The sequence below is a fragment of the Lissotriton helveticus genome, chromosome 6 (assembly GCF_964261635.1).
Source record: "Lissotriton helveticus chromosome 6, aLisHel1.1, whole genome shotgun sequence".
NCBI lineage: Eukaryota > Metazoa > Chordata > Amphibia > Caudata > Salamandridae > Lissotriton > Lissotriton helveticus.
In genome coordinates, this window is record NC_136067.1 from 486,345,563 (window position 1) to 486,366,317 (window position 20,755).

At 43.5% G+C, this 20,755-nt stretch overlaps 1 protein-coding gene across 2 annotated transcripts in view; it reads left to right on the forward strand.

The window, feature by feature from the left end:
- Positions 1-20,755, forward strand: part of MCPH1 (microcephalin 1) — a 1,654,378-nt gene that overhangs the window by 1,579,741 nt on the left and 53,882 nt on the right. For both annotated transcript variants that reach the window (XM_078647933.1, XM_078647932.1), the window contains exon 13: positions 12,587-12,824. In XM_078647933.1, the coding sequence (XP_078504059.1) occupies positions 12,587-12,824 (238 nt within the window). The remainder of the gene's footprint in view (positions 1-12,586; positions 12,825-20,755) is intronic.

Here is a 20,755-nt window from a genome sequence, read left to right on the forward strand (position 1 = left end):
CACGTCCCCTCGGGAAGTGTAAGCCTCAACTTCCTTGGCAAATTAAATATAGTAATTATGTAGAGAGTACAATCAAATGTATTTACTGTATAAACATCTCATAAGTACACAGACACATTGTATAATGAACCAAAGGTGCTCCAAAGAAAACGGCTCAGTGCAAGTGAAATGAGTGAGCTTAAAGTGCACTGGTGAGATATATACAAAGTATATACAAAATATTAGGGCAGATATAGGAAAGGACTCAATAAAGAGATTGTTTAGAGTCAGTTATACAGAAAATCATAATTCCAACAGTCCACTAGTATACTTGTCAAAGTTTCGATCCTAATTTAATTGAAAGGGTCATCATCAGGACCAGCAACGAGGTAGCAAACTATAGAAAGAGAATGATTATACTTAATTAGCATTGCTCATAATCCAAAGTGTCTAATTCGTATGGTTAAGGGAAAAAGATTTATAACATACCTATAGCAAATGATAATTGCAGATAGTAGTTTACTCACAAACAGGATTATTTATAATTGCTTCTAGAAAACAATAGGACTGGCTTATAATGTCAAATAAATGTATTTTGAGTTTTTAAAACATACTGTTATCAATGAATTATTGTGAGACCCGTGAGTACATATATTTTTGAGGAACATCTAAAAGGGCCACAAAGAAGTAACTTTGATGGCCATTATCAATCGTTAATAGAGGGAATATTTCTGTTCTTTTTCATTGCGAATAATTGAAAGGGACATTGCAAATGTTATAACAAATGCCAACTACGTAACAAGATTTGTCCCAATTTATTTGTATCTGGCCCAAACGTAGAAACACACACTAATCTAGAATGATTGGCCAAGAAATTGTTCGAGCAGACATTTTCCAACCGCTGCGAGCGCAGTGGAACATGAAACCTTCGGAGGGCCACCATAAATGTGGAAACTGTGCCGCTTGCGATTCCACTATTGAGGGCACAGAGTTTATCCACCAAGAGATTAAATGGAGACCCTCTATGTTTACAAATTGTAAATCAAAAAATGTGGTTATGCAGTTATATGTCCCTGTGGAAAGATCTATATCGGAAAAAACAATCAACAGATTAACCAGCGAATCACACAGCACAGGTCAAGAATAAAAAAGAAAGTGCTCACTGCCCCTATGGTTGACCACTTCGTGACTGCTGCACACACAGAAAAAGAGTTCAAGTGGACAGTATTGGTGTCGCCTATTATGTCTAAAAGATTGATAGACATCATACCGCCTAGCGCTGTGAAGTGGCCCGAGAGGAAACGCTGAGCACGTCACGACACTAAACGCCACAGACTGAAGTGGTTTCCGCTTCTCTCGTGCTCTGCGGCTTGTGTTTGGCGTCCAGACCACGGGAGCTGCAAACTGAACGGAAAGCTACCGGCATTGAGTGCCCTTTGTACTGACATCAGCGGTCTCACTAACCCACACTGCGGGTGAGGTACCAATCCTGTTCTACATTATGGATATACTTGGCAGAGGACGCTCGCCTCTAGCCTTCTAAATAGCAGGGATATCAACGGTCCCCACCGCAACTCTTGCGGGTAAGTGCTTGATAGTACTACTAAACTGATATATTATGGTTTTTGGTCTCGTGCCCAACCGTGACAGCCTTCCATTCATTTTGTTCATGCAGATGTGATTCAAGGACAACACGATTCCTGTTTGGTTGCCCAAACACCCCCCCCCTTTTTGCCCCCCCCCCCCGTCCTGAGGAAGAGCCACAGGCCGAGTTCTCAAGCATCCTCTGTGCCCCAAGTTGGGTCGAAACATCGACACCCAAATTGATTGGGGGCATTTTGAGCCTAACTTTGGTCTGTGCACCTACCTGCTGCCTCGCTGACCTGGCCTGTTGCTTCTGGGGGGGTCGACGCTGTGGGTCTCCCTGCCGCTGATTCCTGCCACCTCGCGGCCGGAGACTACAGCTCCCATCGAGCTTTGCGGACACTTCCGGTTTCCCGGCAACATCGCGCCCGGAGGCGCTACTAAAGTGGAGACGCTCCCTCGGTGGAGCGGGGGGCATTTTGAGCCTAACTTTGGTCCGTGCACCTACCTGCTGCCTCGCTGACCTGGCCTGTTCCTTCTGGGTGTTTGACGCTGAGGGTCTCCCTTCCGCTGATACCTGCCACCTCGCGGCTGGAGACTACAGCTCCCAGCGAGCTTTGCGGACACTTCCGGTTTCCCGGCAACATCGCGCCCGGAGGCGCTACTAAAGTGGAGACGCTCCCTCGGTGGAGCGGGGGGCATTTTGAGCCTAACTTTGGTCCGTGCACCTACCTGCTGCCTCACTGACCTGGCCTGTTGCTTCTGGGGGGTCGACGCTGTGGGTCTCCCTGCCGCTGATTCCTGCCACCTCGCGGCCGAAGACTACAGCTCCCAGCGAGCTTCGCGGACACTTCCGGTTTCCCGGCAACATCGCGCCCGGAGGCGCTACTAAAGTGGAGACGCTCTCTCCACGTTGCGGGACGCGCGCGGACGAGCGCCGGGCTAAGCCCGGGCCGTCTGTGGCCGTCCGTAGCAGGCTGAGGCAGGGCAGGGCCACGGACTTTGGTTCTGGGTCAAGCTCTGGTTCCCCCAAGGTAGCCCGCTTCGGCTTTGGTAATTGAGACTGTATTTGCATCTTCTCAGTTGCACTCCTGTATGTTTGTTCTCAGGACTGTGTTCCTTTGAATAGTATTTTAACTGTATAAGGGAATTTCACTTTGTTCCTTATTAAGACTTTTCGGATTTTTAATAATCGTTGTGAGCATTTTGAGAGAGTTAATCATGTCTAAATGTAACAATGTAAACACCCGTCCCTCCCTAGCTACTCTTGACAATTATCTTGTTAAAGTAGTAGATAAAATCAACAAAGAACGCCGACTATCATTGGGTCGGGAGAGCCCCTCTGTTCCATTACCCAGTCCAACCAAGTCACCCATATCCTTGTCGACCTCTTTAGTCGATGTTAGTTGCAACTTGGAGTTCCCTGTACTTCCAACCACGGTTACTCCTATAGAATCAGAGCCTAACCTGGTCATGCCTGAGTCCCCTCATGATACAATAGTATCAGGCTCCCCGGCTCCAAGAGCCCAGAGGGTATTAAGATCTGGGAGGAGCATCAGTAGGATAAACATACCAAAACGGGGAGGGGGGACATAACAAAAAAAGACCGGAGCCACTATCTAACAGTGCTGTAAGTGACCCAGCAGCTGTTACTAATAATCCCCAGGTTAAACTAGTTCCCGAACAGTTAGAGCTCTTGATTAGCATTATTGATGCAAAGTTTGATAAAATCATCAAACCTTTAATGGACAAACTTGACACCATTTCGGGGGAGGTAATGAGGTTGGGAGGCCTTTTGAGTTTACATACAGGGTCTAATGTTAGCTTAGAAGCTAGTTCAAGGGTTAATAGTTCTATAACGGAGACACCAAAGATTTCCAAAGAGGGATCATGCCCAGTTACTGTAGCTGTATCCAACCCTGTGTCTACGGTGTGTTTAAACACCCCTATTGCCATAGTCCCAGTGGATAAGCCAGGGCCAGTTAAAGAGAAGATTAGGCGACATGGTTATTCGCAGCCCGACTTACCCCCAGACTGTGCTCCATATGTGGCAGTTCTAACCATTGTTCCACCAGTCAGGGAGTCGGGGCCTTATGGCAATTTGGAAACACACGAATCCCTGAAGAATAAAACTGTGGGTTGGCTCAATCGAGAGTGTGGCTTCCCAGTAGCTTTGTTTGATCAGATTCTAACCACCACTAGAACTAATTGGATAGGGAAATCACATAAAAATATTAGTGGTGACTGTGTAATAGTTAATTTTTAAAATCCACATCTTGCCACCACCTCTTTGATCAGAGCTACCTCCCTCCCACCGAATGATCAGGGAATTTCACTCAGACCTCTAGGGTTTTTCTATAGACATTTATTTGCTCAGCCTACAAATGACTCTGGGGGGAGAAGAGGTAGTGCCTCTAGTATGTCTAGAGGTTTTGAGCTGGTAACATCTAATCGTTACCAACCTCTGAGTGGTTTAGATTCCAACGATTGACTGAACTCTGACCAGGTCCCCTCCCTGCCTGAAGTAAAATGTGTACCCTGTGGAGGAGAGTCAGAAGGAAATAATATAGGGCTCCCTGTCAATGTAAGTGAGCATTATGATTGCCGCATGATATGCAGTGCAGTGGGTGAACCTGTTGGGTGTATTGAGGGTCTTTCTGTAGTAGATAGGTTAAGTGTAACCCACCCTAATTCTAACGATACACTGGACAATCATCGTATCAGTCCAACTATCACTACCGTTGAAATCATGCAAACACCCACTGGGCCCCCGAGCTGTTTTATCGCCAGTTGGAATGTTGCGGGTTTAACGTCCAAAGAGGATTGCCTGGGGTGGACAGAATTTGTTGATCTTTTTGATATTATCTGCCTCCAGGAAACTTGGTGTAAAAATTTTACCGGTTATAACGGTTTTGTTTTTTACCAATTACCCGCTACGGCATCAACATCCGGTAGAGCTAAGGGAGGGCTTTTGGTTTTGATTTCTGTTAAAATCCCCATAATTGTTAAAAAACATGTTTTAGTGGGGGCTCACTCTCAAATTTTATGGTTGTCACAAGAAGAGAGAAGAAACATCCTTCTAATCAATTTTTATAATAACATTTTCAATGGCACCAGGCATTTGGTGATTAATGCCTTAGAGAGTGCCCTGGTTGATATCATAGAGGGTTCGAATGTTATTTTTGAATTTATTTTGGCAGGGGATTTTAATATTGCAGTTTGTCCCCTCGCCCATCAAAGTACGTGTGGGGTCACCAATCGTTTAGGGGATGCCGATCTCCATTTCCCCCATAACATGTACGGGGAATCCTTGAACAACCTGTTAGCAGCACATGAAATGGAAATATTGGTGAATGAGAAGAACAATTTAGGTGAGAGTATCCCCACTTTTTCAGGTAGGGGGGCAAATACTGTTATTGATTTTATATGTATGTCTTCTAATCTTATCCCCTGGAGTTTGGCCCCTAGGGTCGTGGATATCATGCTTAGCGACCACAACTGTATTACTATTGAGGCCACACTCTGGAAAGAAAAACTTGTACCTGATTCGGGTGTTATTGTTAACATTGAACCCCATAGCCCTAACGGTACTAGGTTAAGATGGAAAGGGGATAAAGCTGAAATGACGTCTGATTCAATCATAAATAGCTGCTTATTAGAAATCACTGCGATCCTTGAGCAAGCTAACGTTACTGTCGATCCTATTGGATATTTTACTAGAATTAACTCCATCATTGACAAAAAGTTTACTAAAACAGCTGGGCGCAAGTCCGACCAACGAAGGGGATGGTTCGACCACGCATGCACTATTGCGCTTAAAGAGGCTCTGGCAGCCAAACCTAGAGATAGGAGCCAGGTGTCCCAGCTTAGACTAAACTACAAGACAATAGTGAAGCGAAGGAAGACGGAGTTACAGCTTGAGGCCTGGGATAAATTGACTCTGGCTGCAGAGTCAAAAAATTGTACACTATTTTGGGCTACTGTTAATTGCCCGTTTCTCAAAGATGAGAAGGTTCCAGAATTAACATCTATGGTTAATATGGAAACATGGATCTCCCACTTCTCTAATATCTTTGACTCAGACAAAGCCCTGGGTAACCGTAAGGACGGTTGGCCCATTGTCCCTTTGGACATTACCATTACTGAGGTTTTTGACAGTATTAGCGCTAGTAAAGGGGGAAAGGCTCAGGGTCCTGATGGGGTGCCCATCAACGTTTATAAGACAGTCCCCGAGGTATGGGGTCCACTGCTGGTTAAAGTTTTTAATGCAGCGATTTGTCATGAGATACCCCCAACCTGGGAAGAATCAATTATCATTCCCATATTCAAGAAAGGCGTCCGGGGGGATGTGAAAAACTACCGTCCAATTTCCTTGTTGGATTCCTCAGTGAAAATTATGAGCCGGGTACTTCTGGTTAGACTGGAAGAATGGGCAGAAACCAACGGGATCCTGGCTAACTGCCAGTTTGGGTTCAGAAAAGGGCGTGGGACAATTGAGCAATGCTTAATTCTCGAACTTTTGATCGGGAAATACACCCAGGCCAAGAAGGGCTCTATCTATCTCTGCTTCGCAGATTTGAGCAGCGCTTTTGATATGGTGGACCACGCAATTCTCTGGGCAAAATTGATTGTAATGGGGGCACCTGAGGGTATCGTCTTTTTTTTTTTTGCCCGACTCTATGTTAAATTATGTACTAGCGTTCGATATGGCTCTAATGGGGAGTGTAGCACCAAATTTAAGATCAGGAGGGGTAAAAGGGAGGGGTGTGTTTTAGCCCCCTTGCTTTTTACACTTTTCATTAATGAAGTGGACACGGTTCTACAGACAGTAGTGGCAGATGCCCCGAGAGTTAATGATTTTAACGTCCCGGTATTACTCTACGCGGACGATGCCGTGCTGCTGTCTAGGACCCCGATAGGCCTTCAACGCTTGATGGACGGGTTTTCGCAGTTCATCAAGAGTAGAAAACTTGTGATTAATAAAACCAAAACCTATGTTATGGAGTGTGGGCCAGGGCTGAGTAAGCCCCAATCTTATCATATAGAAGGTCAAAGGGTCCAAAAAGTCGACAATTTTTGCTACCTTGGCATTACTTTTTCTAAGAATTGCAGCTGGGCCAGTGAGCATAAGAATGTTAGGACTAAGATGATGAGGAGCGCCAACGGGGTGTTTACTTTTGCCACCAAATTAGGCGACAAACGGATAAAAGACATGCTTAAGATTTTTCAATCTAGATGTCTCTCCGTTGCCCTCTATGGGGCAGGGGTTTGGGGTCTGGCCCCGGCTGGGAGCCTCCAGGTGGAGGAGACGTCTTTTTAAAAAGACTTTTGTGTCTGCCAAAATCTGCCTCTAACGATTTAGTCCATAGAGAACTCGGAATCCAATATTTAAATGATTTGATTCTCCTGAGACCTCTACTGTTGTGGCGTTCCATCTGGCTGAAAGAAGAGACATCTCTAACCAGAGCTATCATTAACAACTGTCTCACTGTTGATAACCATTTAAAGATCCCATGGATTAAATATATCATCAACAGCTTTCAGGAGTTCTATGGCCTTCACATAATTACCGATAGATATGGGGCTTCAGACTTATCTAAGTCTGAAATGAAGAACATCTTTTTGAATTGCAAATCAGAGAGGCGGATGCGGACCTGTAACGAAGGCAAGTTATCCAACTGCGTGTTTTACAGCAGTATGAATGAAAAAGCGGGCTATCAACCATATTTGACCCAAGTGACCAGAGTTTCCCATCAGTTTGTTTTAACAAGGTTAAGGATGGGGATTGTGCATAACCTGGTTGCTTTCCTTCCCTGAATAAGCACCCTGCAGGTTCTTGCCCTTGTGACAATATCTCTGCACAAAGCACTATGCACTTTCTTCTGCTGTGTCAATTGTATGGGAATTTCCGTAAAACTTTTTTAAAACCTATTTTCGTCAAGTTTGGTGTCAGGCCAGTTCATGATTCTATGAAATTGCTTTTTAACTTGCACCATCCTGATGTTTTTTTTTTACTGCTACTTTCCTGCTTAAAGCAATTAGTGTCAGGAAAAGTATGAGTTTTTAAATATTTATTCTGTCCCCGCCTGTATATTATGTTTTCTTTTAAACATTGACTGTCTAATTGTATTGTAACTGTTATTTGATTTTTAATTACTATTTGTGTGCTTTTATGGACATGTTTTTTTTGCTCCGAATAAAGCCTTATGAAATGATTCAGTGCTTTTGACAAAAGAAGCATAGTTGATATTGAAATTCAATAGCGTACACTCAGGTCTCAATGAAATGTCTGAGCTATCTAGAGTATGAGTGCAAGAGGTTAAATCCTCCCTTTTTGGAGTTGATATACTAATAAGGACTACATGTCCCAGGAGTCTTAGCAATATCTATAAGACAGGAAACTCAAACAGGAAGTGCCCCTGCTGTTCCTGAAAGAGGTCGCGGTGTTTGAGGGAAACCCCGGCGATTAAAAGTAAGTTTGGGTGGTTAAGAATCTGGTGGTTTTGAAACGTGAAAGGTTTTGAGAGTTATTGACGCTGTGCCCTCCGCCCCTTTTTTTTTTTAAACAGAAAGGTTGGGTGCCGAGAAAATGAGAGAAAAGTCGGGTCGAATGGTTGAAGAAACAAGGTACCGTTAAGGTACGCGGCTTTCCGTAAAGTAAACACGTTTGATATCGGATTAGCTAGCAAACGAATGCCGGTCTAATGACCATCTGCCTTCTTGTTTGTATTGTAGATGGGGTCATACAATGCGGTGATTCTCAACTATTGTGAGGAATGGCGGTAGAACGATTGGATTAAGCCAGGCAGGTATGTAGGCTCGTAAGTGCCACCTAGATTAGTTACAACTAAAACTTGAACAATGGATGGATGATTTACGAAATGCTCCTCTCTTGTCTTTAGATTGAGTCACGCATTGGGCAGATATTCGTGTTCTATGATATTCGGCCCTTGGAAAGCCACACCACCCACACAGTCGAGGTAGGTGGCATTGCAGTTACAATAGTAACACAAATGGGAATTAGGTCCGTTGTTGATGGAAAGTCTAATTAGACTTTTGTTTAAACTAGGCCAGTCCGGTTTGTTTCCCCCACCACCAGACAGCAGCAAGCCTGATGGATTAAAATTTCGACCATCAGGTACAGTGCATTTATGAAATTAAAAGACTAGAGAGGATGGAGTAATGTTGAGGAAGGATACAGAATGAGTGATATATTCGTTTTTTTCTTTTTTACATCATACCAATGTGTATATAATTCAGAAGCCCTGATGAGAGCCCCTGTGTGTCCTGTGGGGCTTGAAATGCATCTGCATTTGCAGTAATAGGCATTAAGATCAATACTGACAGGGTGATGTATACTGAAGAACATTGAGTGAAGTTTTGTTCCCAGTTTTGTTGTTAGGTCTCAGTAGAGAATTAATTTTTATCTATCAGTTGTAAATGATACATTGGTTGATGAATTATATCGATGTTTTGTTGCATTGTGATAAATGTATGTAATGTATATTGTGATAAACGTTGTAAAGAAATGTAAATGTTTGTAAATATAGGAATCACTTGATATGTGTTTATTTGCAAGGACTAGAATGCTTTTTTGTCTACATTTTTGTCTACATTCTTCCTAATGTATATAAATCAAGTGTATATAATGTATATAAATCAAAAAGATAAAATAAGCTATTCAAGAAAAAGGTTTAATAAATGACCTAATCATATGAAGCAACTCATTGTGATTATTGCATAAATTATTTAGAAACACCAGGTTTCCCCTTTTTTTGCACTTTTAGAAAGTAGGCATTTTCTTGCTTAACCATCCTGTGTGCCTCTGCTGGGTTGTGGATTGACTGTCTGGCTTTGGAGTAACAGTGGCTGGAGGTGTGCATTCATTGTAGACAGCCACTGGGGGGGTTGATGTGTGTCCTGTCTCTCCTGGTGAGTCAGTGCTGGGCTGAATAGACCTGGGCTGCATTTAGAGTAGAGGGACAAGATTTCCTTTTACCTGGATAAGCCTCATCTGTCTTACACAAAACTGGCTCCTGCCAGGAAGCTGGACCAAAGTGGACAGAACTGATTTGGACTAGGCACAGAGACTCTCCGCCACAGGAGAACAAAGGAAAAGGTTGTATTCATTTTGAGGCTCAGACCTCAGAAAATTAGAACTCTATTGGACTCAGAAACCTGCCAAGAAGAAGAGCTGGAGAAGCTGTGAGGAGGAACTACCACTTTGCTGTGTGCTTTACTGTGTTGGCCTGCAGTGGTTGTTTCTGTCTTGGGCAGAGAAAGAACTGGACTGAACTTTTTGCAACTTCTTTGTTTGAGTTTCTCCAAGGGCTTGAGGTAGAGCTTGCCCCCTGTTCAAGAAGTCTCAGGAACAACAAAGACTTGACCGTCCTCTAGATACCACCTCTGGGACCGCATATTTCTCAGTTGCCACAGAGGGAAACCACAACCTGATGCCGTGATGAAGACCGCCAGCGGTTACTTGACCTAAAGGCACCGCAGAGGGCACCCCCGCACTTCTTACTGCAACCGTGGTCTCACTGTTGACAACAACCCCCACAGCCACTGAGCCGCTGCTTGCACCCCGACCTGTGGGCACTGCACTCCGCACCACCTTGCTTCACTCCACCACCGTGGTCTCACTGTCGACGCCGTTGCCAGCTGACATCGCCGCTGTGGTCTGCCCCACGGTCTGGGGGCACCACTCCGTAAGCTACATAAAGCGCCGTCCGTCTCACATCGTAGCCGCAACCCACCGCTCCAGCCCCATCGACCGCTGATCTTCACGGACGCTACAGCTTGCACTGTGACCGTCAGCACCCCCACTCTTCGCACCACAGCCCTGGTCTTACTGATGCCGCTGGACAACTGCCACTGAGCCGCTGCCTGCACTACAACCTGAGGGCACGGAATGCTGCACAGCTCCGCTTTACACTGCAGCCTCGATCACTGCTGACAATGGCCCCACACCGCCAACCAGAACAGAAGGTACTGTTTACAAATTTTCTGACACCAATGCCGGTCCTCACTGACGTGGTTGGCATAAACTGTTGTATTTGGTTGTTTTCAGGACCGCAGTGGCACTGGATGGAGCTATGTACTTCAAGGAACTACATTTTTAAGGTTATTCTTGCAAAGTACATATTTTGATTATTGCATTTGGATTTTTATCATTTTGGTCTTGTTTTACACAGATAAATATTGGATATTTGTTCTAAACTGGTGTGGTGTCCTTTTGTAGTGTTTTCACTGTAATACTGTTTGTCATGTGCAAATGCTTTACACACTGGCTCTGGGATAAGCCTGACTGCTCGTGCCAAGCTACCAAGGGGGTGAGCAGGGGTTATGTCAGTAGTGTATCCCCCTTATCCTGACTAGGAAGAAGAGTCCCTAGTTAGACAGGGTAACAACCTACCAACTTGAGACCCCCATTTCTAACACTTGCTGTGACATCTGATTGGAGACAGTGAATAAGGGGGTTGTGTAAAGAGGAGCCCAGATTCTACACATTGAACATGAGCCTACAGCAGGAACTGTGAAGTTGATAATTGCACATTTATTTTTTATTACAGCTTCAGAGGTTGGTAGAAGTTGAACTATATTTTGAGTATGTTTCTTGGGGCACTTACCTTACAGTCTGTAATGTTTTGAGAGATTCAATGAAAACGTATGAGCTTCATTGGGCCTCAGATACATTTGGTCGTTTATAAAATATGACCACATTAGAGTATGTGTTGCGCTTCTGTCTCATAGTTTCAACTCATGCTCTTCTAGGCTGTCATGCATCCAAAGCAATCATGTTTTTACACATGAATTTAAAGCCTTGAATGTAAATTTACAAGTCTTGAAGCTTTTACGTTTGAAGGTTGACTTGAAAGTTTTACAATGACCTCCTATCAATTATATGTTGATCCACTAACAATGAACATAGATCAATCAATCAATCAAACGTTTGTAAAACGTGCTACTCACCCGTGATTCTCTCAAGGCGCTGAAAAGGGTAGTTCATAAAAGACACAACAAATAATTCAAAATGTAGTTTGTTCAATATATTTTGGAAACAAATGTTCCGAGAAATACTGGGTATTGTGTTCTTTTTAGTGTATTTTTTCGTAGTTCTATTAATTTTAGTTTCTATAAACTCAGATGTAAATCTATAATAAATCATTAAGAAACCTTCTGCAGCATAGTCCGGCTATATTTAAAAACCTAATGTACAAAAAAATTAGGATTTAAAGTTGTTTAATTGTAGAATACAAAATTAGATAAATGTTATTATGCATCAAATACTGTTCGAAAATTTTTGACTTGTGATTTTTGAGTTACAGTGACTAAAAGCAGTATTTTGGTCAAACTGTGGCTGAACACAAACTTTACATACTGTCCTCTGAATACTTGTCATTTAACACAAATATCATGTTACGGGTGGGTTTCCTGCAAGTGAAAATTTAAATGTCATCCTTACACATGAAAATGACTTGCTAGGATGAAAAAACACTATGTATTCCTTCCATCTGCGAGTAGTTGTTTAGCATCGAATGATTTCCGTAGGTTACAGTTTGTATTTTTATCTAGAAGGTAGTAGAATGTCCTTTATTTGTGTCGCTGAATCTGTATTGACCTATGTTTCGCATATATAGTCAGGAGAAACCATTTATAATCGGTCAACTGAAAATTTCACCACGGTTGACATTCTGTTACAACCGAGAGGTGTGGCGCCGCGGCCAGGGCGACTGACGCTGGAATCTGGGGATCACGGTTCGATCCCCAGCGCCGGCGGCAGGTTAGCCCAGCACCATGTGACTCTGGGCAATAGCTTGTTTAATCTTCCCGACGGCCCCCAGCGCCTAGAGACCCTTGCGGGTGATTGTGCGCTTTACAAATGTGGATTATTATTATCTGCCATGTACATGATATGGGCAACCTCGCTTTATGTTATAAATTCCAGGTTTCTGTTAGAAGTATTTAAAGCCACAGACTATTTCTCTTGAAGATGAATCTCTTTTGTACTTTTTGAAAACAGATTTGCAGGTTACAACGACAACTTTCAACAGACGAATACCAGTTAGGCCTCTTTTCGAGTCAGCCTGCCATGTTCATATCGGCGACCTCGCAGCCCCCATGCGATAACCTTATAGAACTGGTGCAGCTGTGTGGAGGGAAAGTGTGCAAAACCTTGAGGCAAGCAGCCATCTGTGTCGGACCTTACAACGGAAAGAAATCTACTGATTTGATATTTGTCTCGGAAAAATGGATTCTAGGTAAGGCGGTGCCTTTCAGGCTCCAGTACACTCACTGCAAGTAAAACGTGGCGTTTTTATGTTGGGTTGCTTTGAATAAAATTACTGTTATATGTTGGGTCGCTTTGACTAACTTTACTGTTATGTAATTGAAATTAGTCGTGCACCAAATGCCTTCCGTGGTATATTTTTGACTTTGAAGTGTATGTATCAATCAGAAAAAAACAAAGATTTCACGTTGCTTAAAAAATACAAAATATCAAAGCAATAGACCCTGACATCCAGTTTTAAGGTGCATCAGAAAATTCCATCTTAGCAGTTCATTGTAAGGCTGCTGCTTGCTGGATCCAGTTGAAGCTGTTGGGGCTAGACATCGGAATATTCTACTTCAAGTGAAAAATGTTTGGGATATGTTCCTGAAAATGCAGTCTGGTAATTTTTATAATAAATATCCACATTTTAGCAGAACTTTCAAAGCTGGGGAGTTTCAATAAGGTTGATTGAGAAAGGGGGTCACACTGAAGTGTACAAAAAAATCATGGTTTGATTGTTTGAATTAATCTTATCCACTGGCAATTACCAGGGCAACATTCCAGTCCATTGTTATTTTGCACACCATGCCACCTTAGTCCGGGCCCAGTGGCATGCAAAGCGCCTCTACCCTGCTCCAATAGGAGTCCGAGCTGCCAGGCCAGGTCCTTCCTGATCCGGAACACAAGCGAGTTATGACCAGTTTCACCCTGGTAGGGGATATTCAGTCAGACATAGCTTGGTTCCAGTGCCACACTGAGCCGGGGACACACATCAGGGCATACCCGTTTCACTTAGGGCATCACACTGAAGTATGCAAAAAGGTAAGGTGTGGATTGTTTGAATTAATCTCAGCCACTGGTAATTACTCTGGCTGCATCCTAGCCCATCATTATTTTTCAAGGGTGGCAGTGTCGTATGGAACTTTAACCGCAAATAGGCTGCTCTTCTATTTGATGGATGTAAACTTTTCCTTACGCTATGAATGGGTTATCAGCCGGCTCATAGTTTGATTCCAAGTAGGTCACAGCGCTAGTATGTGTTATTTTCTCCTAATACCTGTGTGAACCAGGCCTCGCCATTTTGTAAATCTCTGAGCTTGCTTCAGGTTTAAAATCTACTGTGCTAGAATACCTGTCCCCCTCAATTGTGTCGTTTATACCATAGTTATTGATTTGATTTTTTGCTTAGGCTCATGAACTGCACACAATAATTTGTTTCGGCAGCAATTCCATTTTCATCGTTCACTGGTACCTGCTCCTTTCATCTGGTGTGTTATGTAGCTTTTCTGTAGAATGTTGAAAGGAGGTCGTGAAGTGAGGCATATCTGCATTCCATAAAATGATGAGTGTTGAGATAAATGTAAATATCTTTGAAAATGTACCTGTGGGTTATGAAAACAGTCGTGGAATGGTGTGTAAGTCATCCCCAGAGCCAGGCATCATAGAGCACGCCACAGAATATTAAAACAGGAGATTCATTTCTGAGTTACGCATCAACTTTATAGTGGAACAGAGAAAGTATTTCTCTTAGCCGTATTCAGCCTCCGTCCTGGAACGATTTTGTGTCTGGAACAAGCTGCCATAGCTAAAATGGGGGAATTATACAGGAATAACACTTCAGAGAGCAGTAATTCTTCAAAACAGAGTAGACAAGGAACACACAAAATAGTTTTGTTTGCTTAGTCTTTCTAAAAATTTTATTGTACTAACGTTGCACAAACCTAGCTACATCGCCGTCAAGTCACCAAAATGCCAGGAAGAGCAGAAGTGATGTCACAATAACTGACCCCTGTTGACATCGCAGGGTTGAATCTTTAGCTCATCCTTTGTCCTTCAACAACTTTGTTTGTTGTTGAAGTTTTCTTTTTTTTACATTCCTTTATTGATTTTTTTTTTATCTGATAACTAGTACAATCGCTGTTGAGGATTTAGGAAAGAAGACAACGTGCAGAATACACATGAACTAAGCAGAGCTCCTTTAGCCCACTTTACACTTTGTTTCTGATGCTGCTTTCCTTGTCTCAGTTGCACAGGAAGTGCATGGGGAACCAAAAGGCAATTCCGTTATCCGTAATTGATATCTATGCTTAGCTAGGCAGCAATACTGCTCTGTAGTTACTGCCACGACATGGAATGAGAATGTTCAGGAAAGGAAAGAACTCAGTGTGTGAGTAGCTGTGCCATCCAGACCCTTTTTAGGTCTGGCTGAAGACAGTTTTAATTATCTCACAAAGCTAACGCAAACTACCACCCTTACAGCAATTGGATAATGTAAGTGGTATTCTAACATTGGTCAGCCTTTTTATCCATTAGTTATTTTTTTTTATTTAAAAAAGTTTTCTATAGCGCGGACAAGACCCCGGAGGGTATTAGAGTGCTTTAAATAGGTATAGGTAGACAAAGGAGAATAGGTAGGTGAGAGAGATCATGGAAACAGTTAGTCGATAAACAACAAGGGCAAGCCGAGATTGGACGGGCAAAGGAAGCAGGAGGGTGATAGCGAAAAAGGAGGGCAATATACATAAAGAGCAAACCAGACAAAAAAGTAAAAATAAACATTCACTTTGAGGCAATAGGAGCCCAACATCAAGTTCAGCGCATTGTTCATTAGAGCAGTTTGTTCAATAGTAGCTTTTTGACTTCCCTTTTGAAGGCAAGAATAGAGGGAATTAGTCTTGTATCTACTGGAAGGGAGTTCCAGATTCTCTGGGCGATGCCAGAGAATGAACAGTTGTAAGTTTTAATTTTCTTAAATTTCTTGGGCTTGAGCAGCAGAGTGCCGGTGCTCCTTGTGGATCTGGAAACACCAGAAAGTTCCAGTTTGTTTGTCAGGTACAGTGGGGTGTTAAAGTGTAATGCTCTATGGGTCATACAAGCGATCTTAAGTTGTATTCTAGCTTATTTGCTCTAGCTTTCATGACATGGACATTAGCAAAACACACTGCATATAGCCATTTCATAGGTGCAGTAGAGAGATAGTTTACATGGAGGAGGGCCACTATGCTTTTTCTTTGTTTTACCTTTCCAACTATTTGCTGATTTCAGAAAGTGTCATAGCATGTCACCATTATAAGACAATACTAGGGAGCTTGCTAGGACACTATGCTGTAGATGTTTTGTGATTGCAGATTATCCATGAGTAAGTATTGTTCACATGAACGAGGAAGAAAAGATCCTGGCTGGCAGTTATTGTGTGATCTAAGCTGGGAACTGGATGCTCTGTGGGCAGGTCAGGTCTGCTTCTATGTAACCAGGCATTGCAGTCCTACCCCCTAGCTATAGCTATCGTATATGATGGGCTGTGCATAGACCCTGCATATAGCAGGATAAGGATGGAGGTACTGTTTTTCCAGTGACATGGGACATGTACACAGGCTAGTTTTTTCATTCTTTCCTGGACCTTATCTAAATACACTTATCAAGGCTGCCTGCTTCCACGGCCTACAAGCTAGTGAAGCTTCTGGTGTGGTATACTGTGTCAAAAATGTTGGCGACTATTCATGTCTATGTCTGCTTGACCCACATCCCCGTTTGAAGGCTCAGGGTGCTCTTTGCAGGCATCTTCACAGTGCAAAATAGATGGAATGTACTTGCCCTTGGTAAGTTATCATGAGTACAATTTAGTGTGTGCCTCGGTATGAGTGTTTGCTTATGTGTCGGTGAGCATCTGCTTGGTGTTGGTCTCCATTGGTCTGGGTGAGTCCCTGCTTTGGTGTGGGTAAATGTCTGCCTGGGGTGTTGACGAGTGCCTGCCAAATGACTGGCTGCCAGTATGAGGCGCTACCAAGGTTGAGTCTATTGGTGACTTTTGGCATGGGTTAGAGTGGGGGGTCTACCTGTAGAGCAACACGTCTTCCTTGCCAAAGATCGTCCTTTCGGATGTCCCCAAATATGTCCAGTTTCTTTATACTTGTATTGCCACAGGCTTCAGGTTCAATCCTTCTACTGTCGTCTCTCTGACAAAATACTCTGCGCATGTAAGATCTCTGTACATGAATACACATTTTGTGACAAGCAGAACGACAGCCACACAAGTTGCCTTTTGGTTTTCTGAAAGTGCATTCATTTAACAGATATTTATAATAATTAACCATGTTAAATTGATAGCACCTCGTAGGGCCGTAACAGTAAATTGAATAAGTCTGTTTTATTAATACAGCTCCTACAGTGTATCTCAGGAGAAATAGCCTGGATTTCCACAGCAATGGGCACAATCCATGATACTTCTGTGCAGTCTTTTTTTTTAAAAAAAAGTTTTCTTTTTTCAACTGGACAATTGGCAAAATACAGTAATTGCAGGATATGTCCACAAAAATGTAACTTCTTTGAGAGGAAACAATCTCTTTTATAACATAGCTACTCTCCCTTCCCTTGCTGATACATGTAAAAGTATAAACACCACCCTTGTTTCCAATTGACCACCATGCAAGTGTAATAAAGATATAGAGGTGGCCTCATATGTCCATTCGTGATATGTCTAACATTAGTTCGCATCCTGACCCCGCCATGGGAGTTCCTTGTGTGGAATGCGTTGGACTGTTGTGTGTCGTCCCCAATATTGAGCCCAAAGTAACGTCTCCATGGGTCCCAGATCCTATGAAACTTTTTTGGACATCCCCTGCTGTGATATGTTACACGTGCAGCCGCCATATATAAGTACATTCCCCTTGTCCATTTCTGTATGGTAGGTTTGTCTGTCACCCCCATTTTTGCGCTATGTCCCGTTAAGCAACCACCAACCCCAAGAAAGCTATAATCAGTTGCGCTCTGGTGATATCTACGTCGTTTGGTATCCCCAGTATCACAAAACGGGGCTCCATGGGTAGCATCACTCCCAAAACGTCTCCCAGTAATTTGAATATCTGCGTCCAGTACATCTGCAATTCGGGGCATAGCCAAACTGTTTTGAAAAAAGTCACTATTAACCCCGGAGCAAGTCAGATAGGATGATGAGTCAGCCCGCCCCATTCTGTGCAGCTGATTTTGATCGTTATATATAGAATGTAGTATCTTAAATTTGATAAGACGAAGTCTCACCTTTATTGCTCCCTCTTTGGGATGCATTGATGCCGCGTCCCAGTCTATGTCCTCCAGGGGTCCCACCTCTCCCTCCCATCTTGCACTTAGCCCCACCAGTCCATCTCCGATGTTGTTGTTAATAGTTTTATAAGTAAAAGAGACCGCCTTGCAAATTAGCTCCTCTTGCTGAACCCTACCCTCCAGAGGAGTGTACTCCGGACGTTGATCGTTTGGAAAAGTCTCTTTCTGCCAGGCATGGCGCAATTGGGCGTATTTAAGAAATTGAGTTATTTAACTCATAACTTTGTTTGAGCTTTGTCCATGTTTTTAGGTCGCTATTTTCTATGACATCTCCTACTGTGGAGATCTCCAGGAGATACCTTGATCCAAATCATCTGAGTTTCCCTAGCTCTTTAAACCATGCGCCATCCCAGAGAGGCGTGTTACTCGTGACCCGAGCCATCCAACCCATAATTTTAGCCGCCCTTGCCGATAGTCACTTGAGGTGCAGGTAGCAGTCGGGAGCTGCCCTTCCCTCCATAAAGATAAGGTAAATGCGTGTGCGGCAGAATCTCCGCCCTTTCCAGGCGGTAAGTGGGGTGGAGTCTATTCTTATGTATCCACTCATTTATGGGTATCAGGTGCAGGGCCCAATAATAGGCTTCTATATCTGGGAGTGCAATCCCTCCAATATATGGATTGCGTTGTATTGTCTTAAGGGCTAGTCTAGGGTGTCCCCCCTGCCATAATAAGGTGCAGGTTTTACTAGCAATTTCAGTAAAGGTACTTGTAGGGAGGGGATGGTACGAGTTTTGAAGAACATAAAGCTGTTGAGGTAAGGTAATCATTTTAAAGAGTGCCACCCGCCCAAGTAAGGTGAGGGGGAGGTCTCTCCATCTTTCAATGTCCGTCTTGAAATTAGTCAGGATAGTCTCTAGGTTCTCTTTCCTGGATATTTCGGGATGGGGCGTAACAAAGATCCCCAAGTATTTAAAACCTTGCTGTGCGACTCGCAGTTCCCCGGGCAGGGGCCAGTCCGTCTGGGAGTCATTTGGGCAATAGAATGTCGACTTGTTCCAGTTAATTTTGTAACCCGAGTAGCAGCCATATTCAACTATTGTTTCGAACAAGGCTGGCAAGGTCATGAATAGGTGAGAGACGTATAATAAAATGTTGTCGGCCTACAAAGAAATGTTTTCTTCTTCGGTGTCTGTGGGAGTACTGCGGAATCTCCTAATGGAGGGATGGGATCTGATTTTACATGCCACCCCCTTTTGTACAGGTATTCGAGGGTCAGCGCAAAGTGTAAGGGTGAGAGGGGGCAACCCTGTCTTGTCCCTCTCTCAATTGAGAAAGACGCCGAGCCCGTACCATTAACATGCACCGTGGCCACCGGTTGATTATAGAGAAGTGTCACCCAGCTTCGAAATTTCGGTCCGAACCCAAATTTAGTCAAAGCGGCATCTAGAAACATCCAGTATACGCCGTTGAACGCCTTTTCTGCGTCCAAGGTCAGGAACGCCTGTGGATTTGTTTGGGATCGCATTTTCATAAGCCAATTATGAGTTTGTCAAAGATTGCTCCACTTCTGTGTAGTCTTGGATCTTAGATTTTTCCCGAAAAACAACTCCTAGCTTAATTTATATATAGGGTTGTCATCTGGGGCACTGTGTGTGCGTCACAGATGGCCCTAGATGGAATAAACAGTGCAAAGCTCTTCCTCCTTCATACCTGGTGAAGAACTATATTGGACACTAGCATCCCTGCAGCCCGCTCACTCTCATCGTTGATGCCCCACCAACAATTAGATTGGCTGATGTGCTTCCTAGGTTGTAGTAGACATCCAAGAGTAAAACATTCAATAAATGTGGGCACACGTGGGTGTGCCAGTGTCATAGAGCCTCCAACAGAATATTGGGAAGGTAACATATAGAGTTGGTGCACCATCTTTTGGTTAGACAAGTGTAGAGCCCTACTATTACGAACAGTAGCAGACAGTTCATAAAATCAAACAAAGCAAAGTACTCTACCAACACCATCAATGAAGCCATCAACAGAAGCCGAATGTTTTTCTAGACAATCAAGCATTGCATCAAACACTAGCCAGTCCCACCTATTCCTCACTTTACAGAAAAGTGCAATCCATCAACCTCTTCTTCAGTGAAAAATTACCGAAGATTCAACAGCACATCAACAACACCAAACAACGCCATATTTCTGTCGCTTCTTGTAGAATTCCGAAATGATCAAGCTTCAGTGACCTATGTCTTGGAGATCTCACTGACATACCATTGTTAATGCGTCCCTCACTCAAGGAATCTTCCGAGAAGCTTTTAAAACAGGCTAGATCCTCCCATTCCTAAATAAACCTACAGTAAGCCCTGATGGCCTTGCCAACTACTGGCATATCATTCACCTAGCATACATTAGGAGTGGGTGAAACCTCAGAGTTTCACTCCGAGGAGTTACTTGAACTTACAGAAAAACTCTGCAAGCTTCTGCAGAGTTTTGCAACTGGTGGAATATATGCAGCTCGGGCTGCTCATGCTGCAATTTAGTGATGGTAAAGCAAGAAGTATGAAGAAACAGCACGAACACCACCATGCATCGTCAAGAGCACGCAGTTATTCCAGTTGATTTTGCAGCCGCTCAAGTAGAAAATCTACTCAAGCAGCAAATTTACTCGAGCTGCAGCTCTCTGACCGCTTGCGACAGCCCGCATATGCCAAATTTTGCTCGCACTCTTCAGCTTCCATTTTCTGGAGCATCGTGGGAGAAAAATGCCGCCATGTGGTGATTGGTGGAATTTGGCCAGAACTCTGCATTAAGAGTAATGCAGAGAGGCCACATTTTCGTGGGCAGAATGGAGCATTCCACCCAGCCCTTGCATTCACCTGTAAG